At 37.9% G+C, this 20,424-nt stretch overlaps 1 protein-coding gene across 1 annotated transcript in view; it reads right to left on the reverse strand.

Moving 5' to 3' along the window:
• Positions 1–842: 842 nt before the first annotated feature.
• LOC111504914 (uncharacterized) overlaps positions 843–20,424 on the reverse strand; it is a 148,084-nt gene continuing 128,502 nt past the window's right edge. The window contains 3 exon segments of the mRNA XM_023159636.2: positions 843–3,403; positions 3,405–3,615; positions 8,554–9,165. Coding sequence (XP_023015404.2) covers positions 3,032–3,403; positions 3,405–3,615; positions 8,554–9,165 — 1,195 coding nt within the window. The 3' untranslated portion in view covers positions 843–3,031.

The raw sequence follows: 20,424 nt of genomic DNA on the forward strand, positions 1-20,424 counted from the left end.
AAGAATTGTAGTTTCTTTTCAATACTTTCACCCATTTTTTTCTCATAATTTTATCCTTTGGGAACCTAAACTCATTATATCAATCCAAAAGTAACCTGAAGAAATATTTTTCGGAATGTAAACTAATAACACGTTTTTTAATTATGTAATTGTAACAGTTGTATTCACACCGAGTTGACAACAATAACAACAAAAATGGCGTCTGTCAAATTGTATCATCAGATCTGTGATTGGCTATTGAAATATAATACGCTTGACAACTCCGCACTAGACACGATCAATTTTATTGGTCAATACACACGCGGCCAATTCAAATTCTTGCTTTTCGAATTATTCTTTTTTCTGCAAATATAAAGAGATTTTGGGACCGATTAGGCTTGATAAATAAATATAATATACCCCCAACTCTATCAGTCTATGAGCAAACCAATATCATTTTCCATAGCATGAAACAAGCCCATTGAATAATGGAAGACGGAATTATTCATTTTATTATTTTTAAACTAGTTAGCGTTTCGTTAGCGTTGACTTTAGTTTTTTAATAGAGTACTATATTTTGGGCTGAATTATCAACTCTAAAATGTCAAATTGTTGAGTTTTCGATAAAATATTTCGTTTTCATTATGTTTCAGTATATTTTTTGATTTCTGTTATGAAAACATGGAACATTCAGAAAAAATCGGAATGGGGCACGCCATCAAAATGGAGCACGCCATCAAAATGGGCCACACCATCAAAATGGGGCACCAAAAGCTCTAGAGCCGAGCCTGTCATTAGTTATTCATTTATTTTCATTCTCTATTTTGTGGAAAGTACTCAATGGTTTTGTGAATAACTGGAACTGAAAGAATAGATTTTATTGATATAAAATATCAGAAAACAACAGAAAAAAAACAATACAATATTGTTAAAATTATGTAAAAAATAACGTACAGTAAAACTTAAAGATCAAATCTTCTCAGAGTAAAACTAAATTTCACCACAAATTTACAATAGAAATGAATCTAACAAATACATAGGCACATCAGAAAAAAATAAATATTTCAAAAAATATACTATAAGAATATAAGGGTCACTTTTAATATAATACAAAACATTTGGATAAAAATACGTTTTAATGTTAATGCTTGTGAATATTTACTTAACATATAATTTGATTTTTTCAATTGTATAAAAATATATTAAAAACATGAGCAATTATTTTATATAGAGGAGGAAGGTTAAGTCTAATTAGGAAACAAGTATATACTACTACTACAGCAGGAAGATTAAAGGCAGTTTTGAAATCTTGGGTAATATAAAAACTAAAATGTTCAACTTCTGATAATATTATTCCACTTTGTATCGGACTATGTTGATTGATCATTGCATCAGAGGCAGTTTGAACGATTGATTTCAAAAAGTTTTTTTTCATTAAATTTAATAGGTTGAAATAACACTTCTGGCGTGAATCAATCTATTGAAAACACTTTTCTCAAATCAGAACGAAAGTTTATCTTGAAAGATGAGTTATCAAGGAAATAACTGAAATGGTTTTCCATACTCGATAAGTTGATTAGTAAACGAATATTTGGAGTAATTTATAGTTCTTCTACATGAAACAAAATAGTCTAATGGATTCGAAAAAGCAAACATGAAAGTGGTTTTCAAAACTACCTATACATTTCAGCAAGTGTTTGGCAACCCAAAAGGCAGTTTAGACAAAAAAAGTCTGAGATTCACCAAATAAGCTCTGAAGTTTGGAGTTTAGGATGTTACGAATGTTGGTCAAACTTAACGGGATATAAAAACTCGATATATGGAACATTTTTCAGCTATTCGGCTACAGAATTAGTTAGACATGTCCAGGACTTTTTTTGAAGTTCATAAATGAAAATAACTGAAATGAGGTTCATAAATAGTGACAAAGGCCCGTTATTCACTCTCTTACATAATAATTGCAGATAGAAAACATGGAAATAATAGGTATTATACCAGGCTGTCAATAATATATGAATTAGGAAATAAAATTTAATAAGGAAGTAACACTTAATAACCTCCATTATGTAAGATGATGGTTCTTCCATATGTACATACAAACTCTAATCAATTATAGACTATTCCTGATGATGCTAACTTGGTGTGGAACTTTTGTTCTGGTGTGGAATAAATATTTTCAATAGTTTTGATTCAACACGTAGGTGTGATTATTTCCTCCGTTATGATTCTACAATGAAATCTGTATGTCCAGTTTTGAAAATATTACGTTTCTTAGAGAGACTAGTCCGAAAAAAAAAATTATTATTCAAATTTTCTATTGGAGAATCTTACGATTAACAACCTTAGTTTGAATTATTTTTCTTTAAATCTTGTCTCAATTTCATATTCATCATCAGTATGCCTTTATAACTAACGTGGGTTTCTGAGATTTGTATTATTAGATGTTTTTTTTTAATTAAAAATAATTAAATTAAAAATCATATGATTCGTTTTCAAGTACTTTCACCACAATAAGTAATTTTTTTAATATTAATTGTAAGTAGTCTATATTTATTTATAATATTCAATTTGATTTTTTATCAAATAAGATCATTTTGAAATAATTATTTCGATTGAAATTTTTTCATTGTCAGTTTTTTTTGTCACTAGCTCTTGGGTTAATATTTCCATCAAGTCGTTCAATATAAATATTATCGTAACTAATTGTAAACTCACATTCTCCAGTAGTGAAATTGAAAAAATACTACCACCATTCTATTTTTTCAGAGGTCAAGTACGAAAATAAATCTTCTATCACATAGTTCAATGTTTTCAACCACTATTTCTTCTAAGAATGGCATGGATGTTCATGCTCAGTCTGAGACACATAATATAGATCATTTCAACAATTCCAAATATATCCAATTTATACTTCGTACGTGAGAGTATCTGTATTCTGAAAATATTTTTCTACGTACCTCTTTCTAGAAAAATATCACAAAATTATTAAAGAACCTAAAACCGCATCATTCAATCCATTGGACAAGATATCTATATATATAACAACTATCAACTAATATGGGTGGACACTTGCTATACCGACCCTACCATTATTACCTACAGAACTGTTAGTTCTATGCAGCATTTCGGAAAAGTTTTTTTTTCCACTCTTCTCCATCCTCATCTTGGGCTCTGCGTAACTGTGCCTATAACCAGCTGAGTTCTTAACAACCTTCTGGTTCTTCACGAACTTTTGATCGTGCTTAATTTCGCTTATTTTATCTGGTTCTATGCTCGGCTTGGAATAATTATCTAAAAATCTATCGGATTCGGGCATATCTTGATAGTATCTGTCTCTGTTGAATCTGTCCATATCCTCCTCGTAAGTGTTGCCATCCATATAGGATCTTCGTTTTAGTTCTTTAGCAATTTCATTTGAGTTTTTTTCGGTGCTCCTCTTCTATCAGTGAAAACATTGACCTCCTCTTCGGATCGAACTTATCGGTATGACGGTATCTATCGAGAGGCTCGTCTCTTTCTCGCTCTCTCATGCTGCGCTCGCCATTTCTCTCTCTGTAACGGTGTTCCTCAGGGAGGTGTCTCGGGGCCGGTTTCGGTCGCACTTCTTCCAAATGTCCTCTCCGGTCGTCATAATAACTAAGATAAAAAACATCATTATTAACGTTGCAACAGAGCACAGATAGTTCAATTATGTAAATTATATTTTTTTCGAAGGCATTTAATTTGATATATGTATATGTAGTATCGTAAGAATGCATAATTGTCTGTATACTCCCCAATGTTATAACCATAGTTCTACTTCTTTGTAAAATAGTATATTCGATTAGGTTAGCACGCCATCCCTTCTTGTAGGTTATCTTCCCGGTATGTTGTGTGTTCTTGTAATGTAGTGGTGGGTTAGTTTTAATTAAAGTATTCATCGTTCATTGTTTGTATTACAAATAATTTGGCGACGAGTGGAAACTTAACAGCATTTTATCGAAGATGTCCAGTCCAGCAAAACAACAAGTAATAACGGTTGTAAATACGGGCAATGTGTTTTCTTTGGCAGTTTTTAAACAAGAGGATGACTTCGAGGTATTTCAGGAACGGTTGGAGCAGTATTTAGTCGCTAATATGGTGGAGGGGGAAAGGAAAGTTGCAGTTCTATCCACATTGTTGAGTGAGGAGGTATATCAGGTTCTGGAGATTATGCAATCCAGATAAGCATAAAAGCAAAGATTTTGATACGTTAATGCAGTTATTAGGGACACATTATAAACCAAGGCTGTTTGTGTATCGCAGAAGAATAAAGTTTGATTTGCTATGATAAGAACAGGAGTCTGTAAACAATTCGTATTTGAGGATTAAAAATACACCGTCGCAATGTGATTCTGGTGATAAGCTAATGTATAAGGTACAAGATAGATTCGTTGTGGTTATGAAAACTGGCCCAATAGAACTTGTTTTGAATAAAGAAGCCTCATTGATGGAGCAGGCAAAGCAAGAAGTAAACAGAATCCAGAAAGTGCAGAACAAAAACACCAACCTGAACAAAAAATAAGAGGAATGTGATGATGAAAACCACGAAGAACTATAGGTATAACATTGTGAAGTATACAGATAATTATGCATTCTTACGATACTACAGTTTTTCACTCTGAAATTTCGAAACATCATGACATGACAAGACATTTTGTATTATTCAAGATGCAAATTGGAAAAAAAAACGATATAAAGTATAAGAGGCTGGAAAATTTGATTTGGAGTTACCTACTTTGAGGTTGAATAATACTCCAAATCGATGGAATCGAAATCATTTCGCCAAAAACACACCCAAATATGTTAGGAGTGATGAAAACGGTTCTGTCCATTGCAACACTAGAAGGTTTTGTCCATTACAGTGTTATAAAACACTAGCATAAGAGCCAGAAAGTAGTAAATTATGTAAACAACTTAGTCAACTGTCATAACATAATGAGGCTTCTAAACAAGAAGGGCTAAATATAAGCCCGTCTACCTTGACCAGTACAAAGGTATTTAGATATCTGTACTTTCGAAGTGAAAAAAAATGGAAAAGAGCTGTAAATATTTGGGAGTTATAATAAATCCTAGAATGACATAGAACTAACATTTAAATGGTGCACTCTGGATGAGCCGTGGGAATTGAAACTATTGATATTTTGATCATACAGAACCGTAGTCAAAGCCATAATATATACGTTTCCAATTCGAAGATGGAACAAACTGACAGGGTGCACCGCGAGCAATGAGAAACATGCCACCAGCAGCATTGAGGACACTATCGAAACTACTCTTTTTTATCTTATAGTAATAAGAGAAGCAAGAGTGGATCACAAGGAATAGAAATATGTTGGCGAATGAACATCGAACATATTCACAGACCCAACTTCAATTTCGACACAAACTTGGCGGTTGAAATGCAAGAAAAATCAACAAAATGGGGGAATCAGTATTCCTATCGCCAGTTAAGTCACAGTCAGGGCATTGATGAATCCAAAAGTGGCATCGAAATAGGTCTGGGAATGGTGTGAATAAATAACTCAACGAACTGACGGACAATAACAACCTGCCTCGAAGTGTTAAGGTAGGGGAAACTAAAGAATTGAAATTGTTCCAGACACGGATTATCAACCTCATATGAGGCAGATCAGAAAATGAGTTGATATAAAAAGTAAAAGGAAAATATACCACAGCACATTCTCGAGAACTTTTCATTAAGTGACCTTACGTCCTTAATTGTGGAAATGTTCGGCAAACATAGTAAAAAATGCAGTGTTTCATGAAAACTTGGAAAGTTAGACGGTTTCAAGCTGCAAGAGAACTGTTTCAGATGATGCTAAAGACAAAAGGACTTTTTTTAGTGAGACAGCAGTTCAAATGTATGAACGAATTAAAATAATTCATGTAATTATTAGAATTTTTTATAGTGAACACAAAAAATATTTAAATTAGTTTCGGCGTTCTCAATACCTTTTCTAAGTCCGGCCGTACGCGGACCACATATTTGCAGTCGAGGAAACCACAACATTGTGGTCACGTTGACTGTACTTCGCGGTTGACCCAACCACATTTTTGTGGTCGACTTGCAGTCATATAAACCGCACTTGCAGTTGAGGCAACTGACATCAAAAATTGAATGCTGTGAGACCAATATGAGAAAAAGTACACCACGGTGTACGCGGTTGGGTACGACTGCAAGTTTGTGGTTAGTGTACGGCGGATGCCGCGATGACATCTCAGCGGAGATCAGCAGCAAGTGACTGCAGACGTCCGTTTTGACTTTTGTGAACGCCCGTGTATGTGTAGTACAGTATTTCTTATGGGCGGCTTGAGTTCGCTGGAATGCGACTGCAATTGTGTAGTCGATCCGACCACAAAATTCAAGCTACTCGTAATTATTTATTATTTACAACTGAAAACTTCAACGTAGTTATCAATGCATTGAATAAATGTTCTCCTCTACGTTGTAACTTCAACATATGTATGAGATGATTTTTCTCGCAGCATTTAAACAGATATATGTATAAGCATACAAACTGAATGTATGACCATCAGTTCTCTCACACCCCCATACGACTGAGAGGAATGGAATTTGAACTGGCTTACCCAAAAACCATTGCAGATTACCCGGATATACATCCAGGGGTCCAACGACTAATGGACCCCAACAACATGATCTGAATAGAGAATTATTTCCAAACTGAATTTGGTATTCAAATTTGAAATCATACGGAATGAGTCAAATTATTCATATCAGTCTCAGTTTAAATTTTATATTGATGTGCACCATCGGCAAACACGTATTTCTTTTTTTCATTTGGTTTCACGAATAACAGACTCAATATAGACCTCTATTGACATTTCAAACACAATAGATACAAATTGTTTGTTTGTTTGTTCCAACAAGCGAAAATCGTGGAAATCCTAAAAATACGCCTCACCATAGCGGCTGCCACAGACAAAGTAAACAATGAATACGGTTGAAAATTGTGTCATAATTCAGGGGCATGTATACCAACATACTGGAATATACCGAGCGAATAGAAATTTAAACTACAGCCATCCGCTAGAACTATACACATTCGTCTTTCAGGCGGAAGTGTATGCTATCTTGCAGTGTGCAAGGCTTATTGAATTGAGACCTCAATATTTTAACAGACAGCAAGAGCGCACTAGGGGCTCTGACAAACCCGAAGATGACATCAAAACTGGTCTAGGAATGCCATGAAGAACTGAATGAACTTGCAAACAGGAACAAATTAACTTTGTACTGGGTGCCAGGGCATTCAGGAATCACAGGTAATAATAAAGCTGATGAATGCGCTAGACGCGGATCATCAACTTCATATATAGGTTCTGAACCAGCTCTAGGGGTACCAAAATCATTGGTACGGAACCAGATTAGGACATGGACCAATAACAAGCACACAGAGTACTGGACAAAAGTACCTGGCAACAAACACAGTAAAATTAGGGAACTGTCCAAAAAAAACCGAAGAACTACTTCAATATAGTAGGGATCGGCTCAGAATAATTACAGGGTTACTAACCGGTCATTGTCAGCTTAGAGGACACCTGAATAAAATGAGGCTGTACAGCGGAGAACTCAGCTGCAGATTATGCAACGAAGGAATAGAAACAGCTGTACATATCTTATGCGAATGTGAGGCACTGAATCACAGGAGGCAGGCAATATATGGACGTACGAAATTACGTCCAGAAGAATATGACGAACATCCAACACGGAACCTGTACAAACTAGTACAGGGAACAAGACTGGTGGAATGATTATCATGAGAAGATGGGAGAATAAATGCAATGAACCCAAGAGGCTGCAGTGTTTTCTGGAGACTTGGACTAAATGGACAAGTCAGACAGCTCCCAAGGTACCAAAAAAAATATACTTACTCGTAATAAAAAATGGAAATCGGATTCTCCAAACTTGTTAATTTTGAAAATATCTGTTATTTTTTTAACATACCTCGTTAGAGAAACACGATGTGAAGCCAATATTGAGGCCAACGAAAACTATCAGAGAAAGTCTATGGTCAGCTAACGATTCCAGAGAGCCTTTAGCAACACCTGGGGTATACCGTATCTCTTGTAGCTATGGGTCAATCTACATTGGAACCACAAAAAAGAAATTGTTGCCTTCGGCTCTCAAAGACGGCCCTCACATCATCTCATTCGAAAATACACCAATACTCGATAAAACTCAGCATTACATAAGGAAGACTTCAATAGAAAGGAAGAGGCAATGAACGTTAGTAAAATATGGCTACCTGTCCTTGATTATACACAAATAAGGTCATTTGAGCCAATAAAGAGAAACGAAACCACACCCACCAATGATGATATTGCGGGCATTGTAGTCTCTGCGTTGACAACTACTCGAGCACTATGACCGTTATCTCATCTTCTTTGATGATGTCTACCATAGTAACAGGCATGAAACTTACAGACCACAGCCAAAAAACCCGAAAATAGTTATCCCCGGCCGTGAAATTTTATATTTGATTCAGTTAAAGAAATAGACAATTCTGTAAATAAATTATTGAGCACAATTTTTACCGTTCATCATAACTGTTTCTAGAAGTTTCTTTTCCGTATCCCCCATTTTCGTATTTCTTTCCATAAGGTTGTTTCTCCTTCAGCTGCACCGGAGATATGGGAGGTTCAGGCCCCCTTCTCTCATTCTCCAACCGTTCTCTTTCCATCAGCAGAAACTTTTCCTTGGCGTCTTTGAAACGATCTCTCGGAGCCTTAACTTCATCCGAAGCTGGCGACGCTTGTCGATATTGAGCATTTCTCCTGTTCAGAGTATTCTCCTCGAAGTATTCTTGGGACCTCGCAGACCTCTCTTCCCTTTCGCTTTTACTACGGAGTTTGCCAGAATTTTCTTTGTATGATGTCGGTCTTGGAATTGATTTGGGATCTATTACTGGTTCGGTGTAGTATCGAGGATCGTCTGGATTGCATCTAGTTGGACTCTTCGGGCCCCTGTCGCTACTTCTAGAACTGTCTTGATAATATTTGATTGCTTCTTCGGGAACATACCGTTGCCTAACCTTCGGTACCGGGAATTCTTTGAACTGGCGATGCTTGTCGTCGAAAAATACATCTTCATCGTAGGAGAAGTGCTGGGGCTGTTCTCTATCGAAATCTGTTGATTTACTTCGATACCTAGAAACATAATATTCACGATTAACTTTTTGGATACCATTACGAATGAAGTTAATTCAATCAAAGATATACTCGTTGTTACAAGTTGGGAATCTAAGAAATACTTCCGTTATAAACCAATAAAGATGGCCTGCAATTTTAGCAAAACAGTATAGGTTTCATTTACGAAGCTCCAAAGTCACAGAGTGACCTGCAGATACCATAGAATATTTGTTGTGATAGTGATCGATTATATAGTGGGAAAAAAATGGAAAAATCATAAGCGTTTATTTGGAAATCACATAGGGAATCCTACGTGCCCCACAATTTCTCTATAGGTGATGTTGATTTTTCTATCGTACGTTTCGTATCGATATATTAGTTGATCTTATCCAACGATTTCAAGTGATCATAAACAACCGCCAAACAGACGCATCGTACAGGACGCAACAGGGTGAGAACGAATAATGGGTCTAAAGTAAATAAAGGTGTTGAAATTGACAGGGTCAGGATAATGATAACTTTATTATTTAAAAAAAAAAACAACCTGTGTTTATACAGGAAGCAAACTGCATTGATGAGTTTTGAAAATGACAAAATAATAATTGAGTATCATAAAAGAGTTCTACTAAAAGAAAGTGTTAGAAAATATAACTTTTTTGAACATAAAAAATTAATTTGCGTCATTTGGCACTTACGGCCATTGGCCATGATTTTTAATTTCAGAATATTTTTTTATCATAACGGAATGAATGGAACAGCAGATTTGTGATTTGTGTAGTCTTTCACTATTCAATAAATTTCTGGGTTTACATAAATTTGACGTTGGTTCTGAAAACGACAGATGTAATGTATAGATTTTGTTTCAAAATTGTTATGGAAGCTGAACCTCATATTGATATTGAGTAATGTAATATTGAATAAACTAAAAAACATGTGAGTGAAGAAATTGTATTTGTTAATTTCTCAATGTTGTTCCAACAAATCAACTTTTCGACTATAATCATATTTTTTGTTTGCCATTATATACACCTAACTAGTTGTTGTTTTGGAAAGAGGCAACTACTTTTTGGGAAAGAAAGTTTTTGGCTCAATACTACTCCATCTTGATACAAAAAAATGTGGAGATCTTCCAAAGAAAAGAAATAAGCAATAAATTTCAAAAGGGGTAACTCTATACTAACTCCTAAAAATATAACCCTTTCAGTTTAAGGCAACCATTATTTCATCTACATATAATTCAATCGATCCTATATATTTCAATGTTGAAATATAATTCATGTATAGCAGAAATATAGGTCTCAGCATAGAACCTTGTGAAACACCATAGGAAATTATTTCAAAGGAACTCTTATTACACCCGTAGCCGTTACCACGTGATAGGAGATCATCAAGAAAATTGGGAAATGAAACTTCCTATGTTTTATACCACTTTGTATATATTTGCAACTAACGTTATTACACTACACTACACGAATACAATAAACTACAATGAAAGTTTGAAAATTGTAGTAACTTTAGATACAAATACAGGTGGTGTCACCTCACAAACCACAAGAGGGGACTAAATCATCTGTCGGTAACAAATAAGACAGATGGGTATCCGCGGCTAAGCTAAACAGTGGAGACGGGAGTGGGTTAAACAACTTAGCAAATTTCAAATAGATCTTAATGGGCGCCAGGTAAATTTAATCCTCCAGATACCCTAAGTAACTCACAATATCAATAACTTACCAATTAATATTGGAAATAAAAGATAAAAATCCCCAATATGATTTATTCAGTAATCCTAACTTACATGGATTAACCAACAACGCTTCTAAGACAACAATGCAATATTCACACTACTACGCGATGTTCAAATGTCCATACAAGAGCGCGGTGTATCTAACCACGAATTCAATCAGCCATAAATTACGGTAGTAACGACGCTCAAAAAAACTACAATACGTCGAGTAAAACTACCACGAAAATTGAGTAGGTGAAATCGTAAATACTAGTATCGGATGGTAAGACAAACTCGTTTGCGTCGCGTGAGCTCAGGCGTAGGCGCATCGGTGTCAATCAGCAATCGTGAAAGGAAGAATATACCTCAATTTCCGTTTCACAAATATCTATGTCAATCAGGTATCAATAACAAACTCTTAATCAATAAACGATAAACAAACACTATATCAACAGGTATCAATAAACATAAGGGCAACAATTATTCAAATATCTCAGTATATCACAAATATTCAATTAAATCAATTATAACTTGCGTGCTCCTTTTGGGCCACCCGGTATATGGTGTTAGGCTACCCTGTAGTATGGCGGAGATGGATCACCCTGTAGCACCGGAGATGGATCACCCTGTAGCACCACCAAGATAGATCACCCTGTAGCACCGGTGGATCACCCTGTAGTACGGCGGAGATGGATCACCCTGTAGCACCACCAAGATAGATCACCCTGTAGGGCACGACAAGCTGGACCAGTAATGGATCACCAAATAAGATCCAGAAAGAAAATAAAGGAAAACAGGAACCCTTGACGAAGACAAAAAAAAAGCAGGAAGAAAAGCAGGAAGAAAAACAGGAAGAAAAACAGGAAGAAAAACAGGAAGAAAAACCCTACGGAAGAAAATTCTCAATCAGAATCAGATGAAACAAGGTGAGATTCAACCCCCATTCAATAGGACTATTTGACTAATCAATACCCCTGGTATATTTTCATCAAGCAAAGTAGCAAGATAACAAGAGTATATTTTTGGGTGCCCTGTATAACCATATGATCCGTAAAAATCAAGAAAATTGAATGAGTGTTGAAACCTCTCTTCAATACTAATATTCAGTTGAGATATAACGATGGAACCAGAAATTACTAAAATCATTTAAAACACATTTAATGGTAAAATTCTTACCCTGGCCAAGGGGTTTTCTATACGATTCTTCGTGTGCGGTGTTCTGCACGGGAGTCCTGCTGGGACTTGATGAGTGACTGAGGGCCTTCTGTTTCTTATGAATCTAATTTCGGAAATCCTTCCACCTGGCACGAGTTCGGTATCCACCACAAATCCTCAAAAGAGCTTAAGTTTCCGACTGCAAATATCCACACCAAAATGACCAACCAGTCTTCCACTATACAATCCTGACTTGTAGAAATAATCCCCGTGAAGGATGGCACAAATACAACCAAATATATCCTACAATCAGTCTGATGATACCCTTTGAACTCCGAACCAAGCTCACCGAAGGCTAACTTCCAAATACTAAGAGAATGCCACATCTGACAGCTAACCAGTTGTTGCCACAGTGCATCCAATCTACACTACAAGCACCAAGGGGGCGCTGTGCACAACATCATAAATCTAACAATTCCTCCACAGCCACTTGATACATCATCAACAAGTCCATGACCCATCAAAACTCCTTCTCAAAGCAATGCAACCCTAAAACAACCCTTGACAACTTGAGTAACCGATCAATCCCTCACCCGTGAACAACTGTAGAACTAGTTCGGTGTAAGTCGACGGAACGACACTACGAAAGTTCGGCAGATGTCAACCAACAGCTGTCTCTTAACCTTGTTTACGAATATTTACAAAATATATTGTTCCAACCTATTTTCAACTATTTACCAATCCTTATTCATGCGATGGAATAGAAACATATAAGGTAAGTCGCCATAACCTTCCCTTTCAGTACAAATATTAGAGCATTCGTATTATGCAGAATATTTACCGAAAATATCAAACAGTATTCAGAAACCAGAGCTAACTAATATTGTTTTTCAGGCGATATGGCTCTAATATGTAGTAATCCTTCTGGAAGTGATGAATAACAATCTATGCAAGAAATATTCTCGGAAAGGTATAGGGAATAAGGCAGACAACGGCTGAAAAAAATGATAGGTGAAGAAAACTGAGAAACAAACAATAACAACTATTTCAACCTAGCGAGGAATTTCGGATCTCCAACGTCGATTGGCAATAGGAGAATGCGTAAGTACTGGTCAAAGCAGTTAGTCAGGGAGCATACATTTATTCTTATACATTTCAGGTATGGTTTTCTATGGAACGGAAGATTCCCATTACTATGATGTTAAATGAATAAAATGAACTTGTAACTGAATTACATTGTTAATATCCTCTGAATAAAGATCTTAAAAGGTAAGGTAGTGGTTTTGAAAGGTCACATAAGAGCAGTTTGATCTAGTGCTAAATTGAAACGTAACAACTTCTTTGAAAATGTAGGTCGGGCACACTGACAAACCAGATGTGTCCCTAGCTGTGACGAAAAGTTCGTCATCAATAAATGACAATTCTGTCGATTCCATAGTAAATAAACGAACAATATCTACAATATTTACAAGTAAATTTAGACCGTTACAATTCCCCCCTTGCCTCAAGAAAATTTACTAGCGTAAATTTTCATCAGCGCTAGCTGACTTTAGGTCTTTCGCATTCCATATCCCCTTATAATTACCGTCTTCATCTCTTAATTCATATGTCCACGGGGATACCCTTTTTTTAATATAAAAAGGCCCGACAAATCTTGGCGCTAGCTTAGCACTAAAATATTTGTCCGCCTCCGATACCACAAAATTCTTCCTCCAAACGGGTTGATTTGGCCAAAATTCTTCACTCCTTCTTCGAAGGTTATAAGTTTTTTCATTCTTTCGAGCAGCCACATCTAACCTTTTCCTTATCTCCTCAAAGAGTTTTCTAAATCCTTCAGGCCTCGAATCTTCAGCAGGTTCACTATCAACCAATAGATTTTTCCTCCGAGAGATCTCCTCTCCGCACAAAACCATTGAGCGGCCGAAATTCACGAAATATGGAGTGTGGTTAGTCGTCTCATGTCGAGCCGTTCTCAAGGCGCATGATAGCTTGGGTAAGTTGAAATCCCAGGTCCTGTGATTATCGGACACATACATAGCCAACATTGACTTCAATGTTCTGTTCACTCGTTCAGTCGGGTTTGCCTGAGGATGATAATGGGCATTATACCTAATTTTCACCTTATATTCTTCCACGAGTTTTCTCATCTGTCGAGATCGGTATTGCGGCCCATTATCGCACAAAAGAATTCGGGGAACTCCATATACCAGAAAAACTTCCTCTTCGATCTTCCTTATGATGATTTCTGCTGTTGACGATCTTAGCGGAAAGACTAATGAAAACTTGCTAAAGTAATCTGTTACGACTAAGATAAATTTATTGCCTTTTGTAGATCTAGGTAAGGGTCCCATGATATCACTGGCGATCATTTCCCATGGCCGGGTCACTTTCGGTTGTGGAGTCATTAGTCCATTTGGTCCTCTGAGGTCGGGTTTATAGGCGGAACAAGTGGAACAATTTCGAACAAACTTCGACACGTCAGATTTCATCTTTGGCCAATAATGCCTTTCCCTGATACGATGGTAGGTTTTGAATATTCCTTGATGTCCTGAGGTCGGGTCTGCATGAGCTTCAATAAGAATTTTCTTCCGATCCGCTTTTGGTACAACTAACTTCCAAACGTCGGTTTGGTCTTCTAATTCCACGTAACACGGTTTGACGTACTTGTAGAGTGATCCCTGAGAGAATCTCCAATTGGGGTATTTTTCGGGTTGTAAACTCACTCGATCTTTCACGCGCAGGTACCACTTGTCCAAAATCTCTTCTTTCATCTGCTGGTTGATGGCATCAATGACTGGGACCGATCGAGAAAGGGTGTCAGGAACGATGTGATCCTTCCCTTTCCTGTGAACAATTTTGAAGTCATATTGCTGCATGCGGACTGCCCATCTTGCCAGTCGTCCTGATGGATCTTTCAAATTCTGTAACCAGACCAAGGAATAGTGATCGGTTATTACGGTGAACGGAATAGCTTCTAAATAAGGTCGCAGTTTTTCAATCGCCCACAGCACGGCCAAGCATTCCCTTTCTGTAGTAGAAAAATTGCGCTCTTGTTTCGTCAATGATCTACTCAAATAGCAAATTACTACGTCCTCATCCTCGCGAGTCTGAGTGAGAACAGCGCCAATTCCAAATGCCGAGGCGTCTGTTTGCAGAACAAATGGGAGGGAATAATCCGGACAGCTCAAGACTGGTGCTGATATAAGACGTTCCTTCATCTTCTGAAAAGCGATATCGCAAGTTTCGGTCCAATCAAACTTTCTACCCTTTTTCAGCAGCGATGTGAGTGGAGAAACGATGGATGCAAACTCAGGTATGAATCTCCTGTACCAGGAAAAAGTACCCACCAGTCTCCTGACATCTTTTACCGATTCTGGTCTAGGAAGCTGCAACATAGCCTTGACTTTATCGGGGTCGACATGCAACCCATTTCTATCTACAACGTATCCCAAATACTTCATTTCTGGCCTACAAAATTGACACTTTTCGAAGCTAACAGTGAGATTTGCTTCTCTCAATCTGCGGAAAACTTCATCAAGAATTGTCAGATGTTTCTCCAGAGTTTCGGTAACGATCACTACATCATCCAAATAGACGAAGACGTGTGGTTCTAGTTCAGGTCCTAGGACGGTATCGATCAACCTCTGCCACGTTGCTGGTGAATTATGTAATCCGAACGGCATCCTTTTAAATTGGAACAAACCACGCCCAGGAACGGTAAACGCTGTATACGGTCTCGACTTTTCCGCCACAGGAACTTGCCAATACGCAGACTTGATATCAAGAGAGGATAAATAATGTGCATTTTTCAATTTATCGAGCGTGTGGGAAACATATGGGAGAGGGTAGCTGTCTCGTTCCGTTACCGAATTTAGTTTTCTGTAATCAACGCAAAAGCGGTAGCTCCCATCTTTCTTCTTAACGAGAAGAACCGGTGACGACCAGCCACTATTCGACTTCTCGATAATATCGTTCTTCAACATCTCTGTTAGTTCTCGATCAATATGTTGTTGAATAATAGGCGACACTGGATAATAACGCTGCTTGATGGGTGGTGAGTTGGTCACGATGACATGTTCAGCTAGATTCGTACAGCCTAAATTATTCCCCATGAGCTCCTTGTTCTTCTCTACTACAGCGTTTAGCCGGGCCTCTTCCAATGGTGATAAAACTGTTTGTCCTCGAAGATGGTCCAATGCGTTCAGATAGCAAATTTCCTCAGAAAATTTCCACTCGTTGTGCCTCAGATTCGGAACCACTCCCATTGCTCTCCAGAAATTCGTTCCCAAAATTAAGTGATGAGGGACATCAGGAACCACTAAAACTCGAATTAATTTCAGCTTGCCTCTTAAACAAAATGGCACTTCACATTCTCCTATACTTTCACATACTTGACCATTGGCAACAGTGCAACTAATTCTCTTTGCTGAATTCAAATGTACCAAATCTTTTACGATTTGCCAACCTGGGTGTCCCAAGATAGTGGCTGAGGCACCTGAGTCTAATAACCCCAGTAAACTACGCCCCAAGACTTCAACTTTAAGGTAGGGTCTCTCATCGTTTTCGGCGTGATCCAGAATATAATCAAGGATTGGTTGAATAGCAGTCGCCGAGTGCAATTTGCGAGCGCCTTCCCCTCGACGATTCAAAGGCGTCGCTTGTCGTTTCCCGACACGGAGCAGTTTGGACAATTACGAACGGTATACCCTTTTCTCTTACATCTGTAGCATTCCAGTTGCTTCGGTAGAGCACATCCTATAGCACGATGTCCGGGTTGATCGCATCGGAAACATACTATCTCCTTCGACTGATTGTTCGACGGAATTCGTGCCGTTGCTATCTCTAAGGCATTCAATTCCTTGGTGACCTCTACGAAAGCCAAATCCTTCTCTATCACGTTGCCACGACGTGCTGATGGTTCTACGTAGCTATTGATTATGTCCCTTCTGGCTTCCATTCTTCGACATACCGAGCGAAGTTCTGAAATGGTTGTGGGTAAGGGTTCACGTAATCTGTCTTGGTAAAAGGGATGTAAATTCTTCATAACTATGTTCAGCTTAGCTTCCTCTGTCATTGGGCAACCTAGGCGGCTGAAGTAGCTTGACATCACTGCAAGATAAACTCCGATGGTTTCTGAGTGGTGTTGAGTCCTTTTCTGCAATTCTTCGAACAATGCGTCAGAATGATTGGCAGAGAGATATTCTTCTCGAAACTCTTCCACTAGTTCTTCCCAGGTCGATACTCGATTCCGACAATCTTTATAAAATTGATACGCCTTGTCAGCAAAAAGGTCCACACCTGAGTCCAACAAAACAGCGTTGGGGACATGTCGCGCTAGTCTCAACTCCTCTATTCCCTCGAAAAATGCTGTCACCGACATTCCTTTACCATCTCCAGAAAACTTCTTCAGATTCCATTTATAAGGCGGAATCATTTTACTGGTTGAGTATGGGTCAAAGACTGGATCTTCCGTCAGAGACGATCGAGCAACTGCTCCTAAGTTAGCATGGAATGATTGCGCTCCCAATCTGCTTTCTAATTGATTTAGTGCAACCGGCACACGCTTCGTATCACTTCTCTTGCTGCTGTCAACTTTATGTGAAAATTCGTCCATCAACGACAGAGCCAAACCCAGGAGTTCGGATTTCCGGGTTTCTTTGTCCTTATCCTTATCTGGGTCCATATTGTCTATACGATTCAACACATGTGCTAGCTTGGTCTGAAGTTTCATTGCCCCGCTACTCGTTCCAGAATCGGTTATGTCATCAATCAGCCTTCTGATATCATCTAGTTTCCCTCTGATTGCAGCCTCATCTTCCTCGAAAGTGAATGGATATGAAGGATATCGAAGACTCTCGCCGTACCTTTCCATCTGCATTACTTGAACCAAACGATGTCTCATTTCCTCACAAGTGCCAGTTGCTACGCCCCGATATGCTAATTCATAGGTCAGTTCGTCTTTATCAAGACGATTTATTACCAGTCTTCTTGCCATAACGCTATTCTACTAGAGTGGTATCAATTAAAAAAAAAAAAAAAAAAAAAATATTTATATTTTTCCAAAGTTTCCAAAAGTCACCTACTAACGCCAAAACGCAAAAAAAAAACCTTCTTTTAAGGGCCCCACGTTGGGCGCCAAAAATGTCACCTCACAAACCACAAGAGGGGACTAAATCATCTGTCGGTAACAAATAAGACAGATGGGTATCCGCGGCTAAGCTAAACAGTGGAGACGGGAGTGGGTTAAACAACTTAGCAAATTTCAAATAGATCTTAATGGGCGCCAGGTAAATTTAATCCTCCAGATACCCTAAGTAACTCACAATATCAATAACTTACCAATTAATATTGGAAATAAAAGATAAAAATCCCCAATATGATTTATTCAGTAATCCTAACTTACATGGATTAACCAACAACGCTTCTAAGACAACAATGCAATATTCACACTACTACGCGATGTTCAAATGTCCATACAAGAGCGCGGTGTATCTAACCACGAATTCAATCAGCCATAAATTACGGTAGTAACGACGCTCAAAAAAACTACAATACGTCGAGTAAAACTACCACGAAAATTGAGTAGGTGAAATCGTAAATACTAGTATCGGATGGTAAGACAAACTCGTTTGCGTCACGTGAGCTCAGGCGTAGGCGCATCGGTGTCAATCAGCAATCGTGAAAGGAAGAATATACCTCAATTTCCGTTTCACAAATATCTATGTCAATCAGGTATCAATAACAAACTCTTAATCAATAAACGATAAACAAACACTATATCAACAGGTATCAATAAACATAAGGGCAACAATTATTCAAATATCTCAGTATATCACAAATATTCAATTAAATCAATTATAACTTGCGTGCTCCTTTTGGGCCACCCGGTATATGGTGTTAGGCTACCCTGTAGTATGGCGGAGATGGATCACCCTGTAGCACCGGAGATGGATCACCCTGTAGCACCACCAAGATAGATCACCCTGTAGCACCGGTGGATCACCCTGTAGTACGGCGGAGATGGATCACCCTGTAGCACCACCAAGATAGATCACCCTGTAGGGCACGACAAGCTGGACCAGTAATGGATCACCAAATAAGATCCAGAAAGAAAATAAAGGAAAACAGGAACCCTTGACGAAGACAAAAAAAAAGCAGGAAGAAAAGCAGGAAGAAAAACAGGAAGAAAAACAGGAAGAAAAACAGGAAGAAAAACCCTACGGAAGAAAATTCTCAATCAGAATCAGATGAAACAAGGTGAGATTCAACCCCCATTCAATAGGACTATTTGACTAATCAATACCCCTGGTATATTTTCATCAAGCAAAGTAGCAAGATAACAAGAGTATATTTTTGGGTGCCCTGTATAACCATATGATCCGTAAAAATCAAGAAAATTGAATGAGTGTTGAAACCTCTCTTCAATACTAATATTCAGTTGAGATATAACGATGGAACCAGAAATTACTAAAATCATTTAAAACACATTTAATGGTAAAATTCTTACCCTGGCCAAGGGGTTTTCTATACGATTCTTCGTGTGCGGTGTTCTGCACGGGAGTCCTGCTGGGACTTGATGAGTGACTGAGGGCCTTCTGTTTCTTATGAATCTAATTTCGGAAATCCTTCCACCTGGCACGAGTTCGGTATCCACCACAAATCCTCAAAAGAGCTTAAGTTTCCGACTGCAAATATCCACACCAAAATGACCAACCAGTCTTCCACTATACAATCCTGACTTGTAGAAATAATCCCCGTGAAGGATGGCACAAATACAACCAAATATATCCTACAATCAGTCTGATGATACCCTTTGAACTCCGAACCAAGCTCACCGAAGGCTAACTTCCAAATACTAAGAGAATGCCACATCTGACAGCTAACCAGTTGTTGCCACAGTGCATCCAATCTACACTACAAGCACCAAGGGGGCGCTGTGCACAACATCATAAATCTAACAATTCCTCCACAGCCACTTGATACATCATCAACAAGTCCATGACCCATCAAAACTCCTTCTCAAAGCAATGCAACCCTAAAACAACCCTTGACAACTTGAGTAACCGATCAATCCCTCACCCGTGAACAACTGTAGAACTAGTTCGGTGTAAGTCGACGGAACGACACTACGAAAGTTCGGCAGATGTCAACCAACAGCTGTCTCTTAACCTTGTTTACGAATATTTACAAAATATATTGTTCCAACCTATTTTCAACTATTTACCAATCCTTATTCATGCGATGGAATAGAAACATATAAGGTAAGTCGCCATAACCTTCCCTTTCAGTACAAATATTAGAGCATTCGTATTATGCAGAATATTTACCGAAAATATCAAACAGTATTCAGAAACCAGAGCTAACTAATATTGTTTTTCAGGCGATATGGCTCTAATATG

This window comes from Leptinotarsa decemlineata, unplaced genomic scaffold, assembly GCF_025532065.1.
Source record: "Leptinotarsa decemlineata unplaced genomic scaffold, Ldec_3_MD MMD2_tig00026354_RagTag_RagTag, whole genome shotgun sequence".
NCBI lineage: Eukaryota > Metazoa > Arthropoda > Insecta > Coleoptera > Chrysomelidae > Leptinotarsa > Leptinotarsa decemlineata.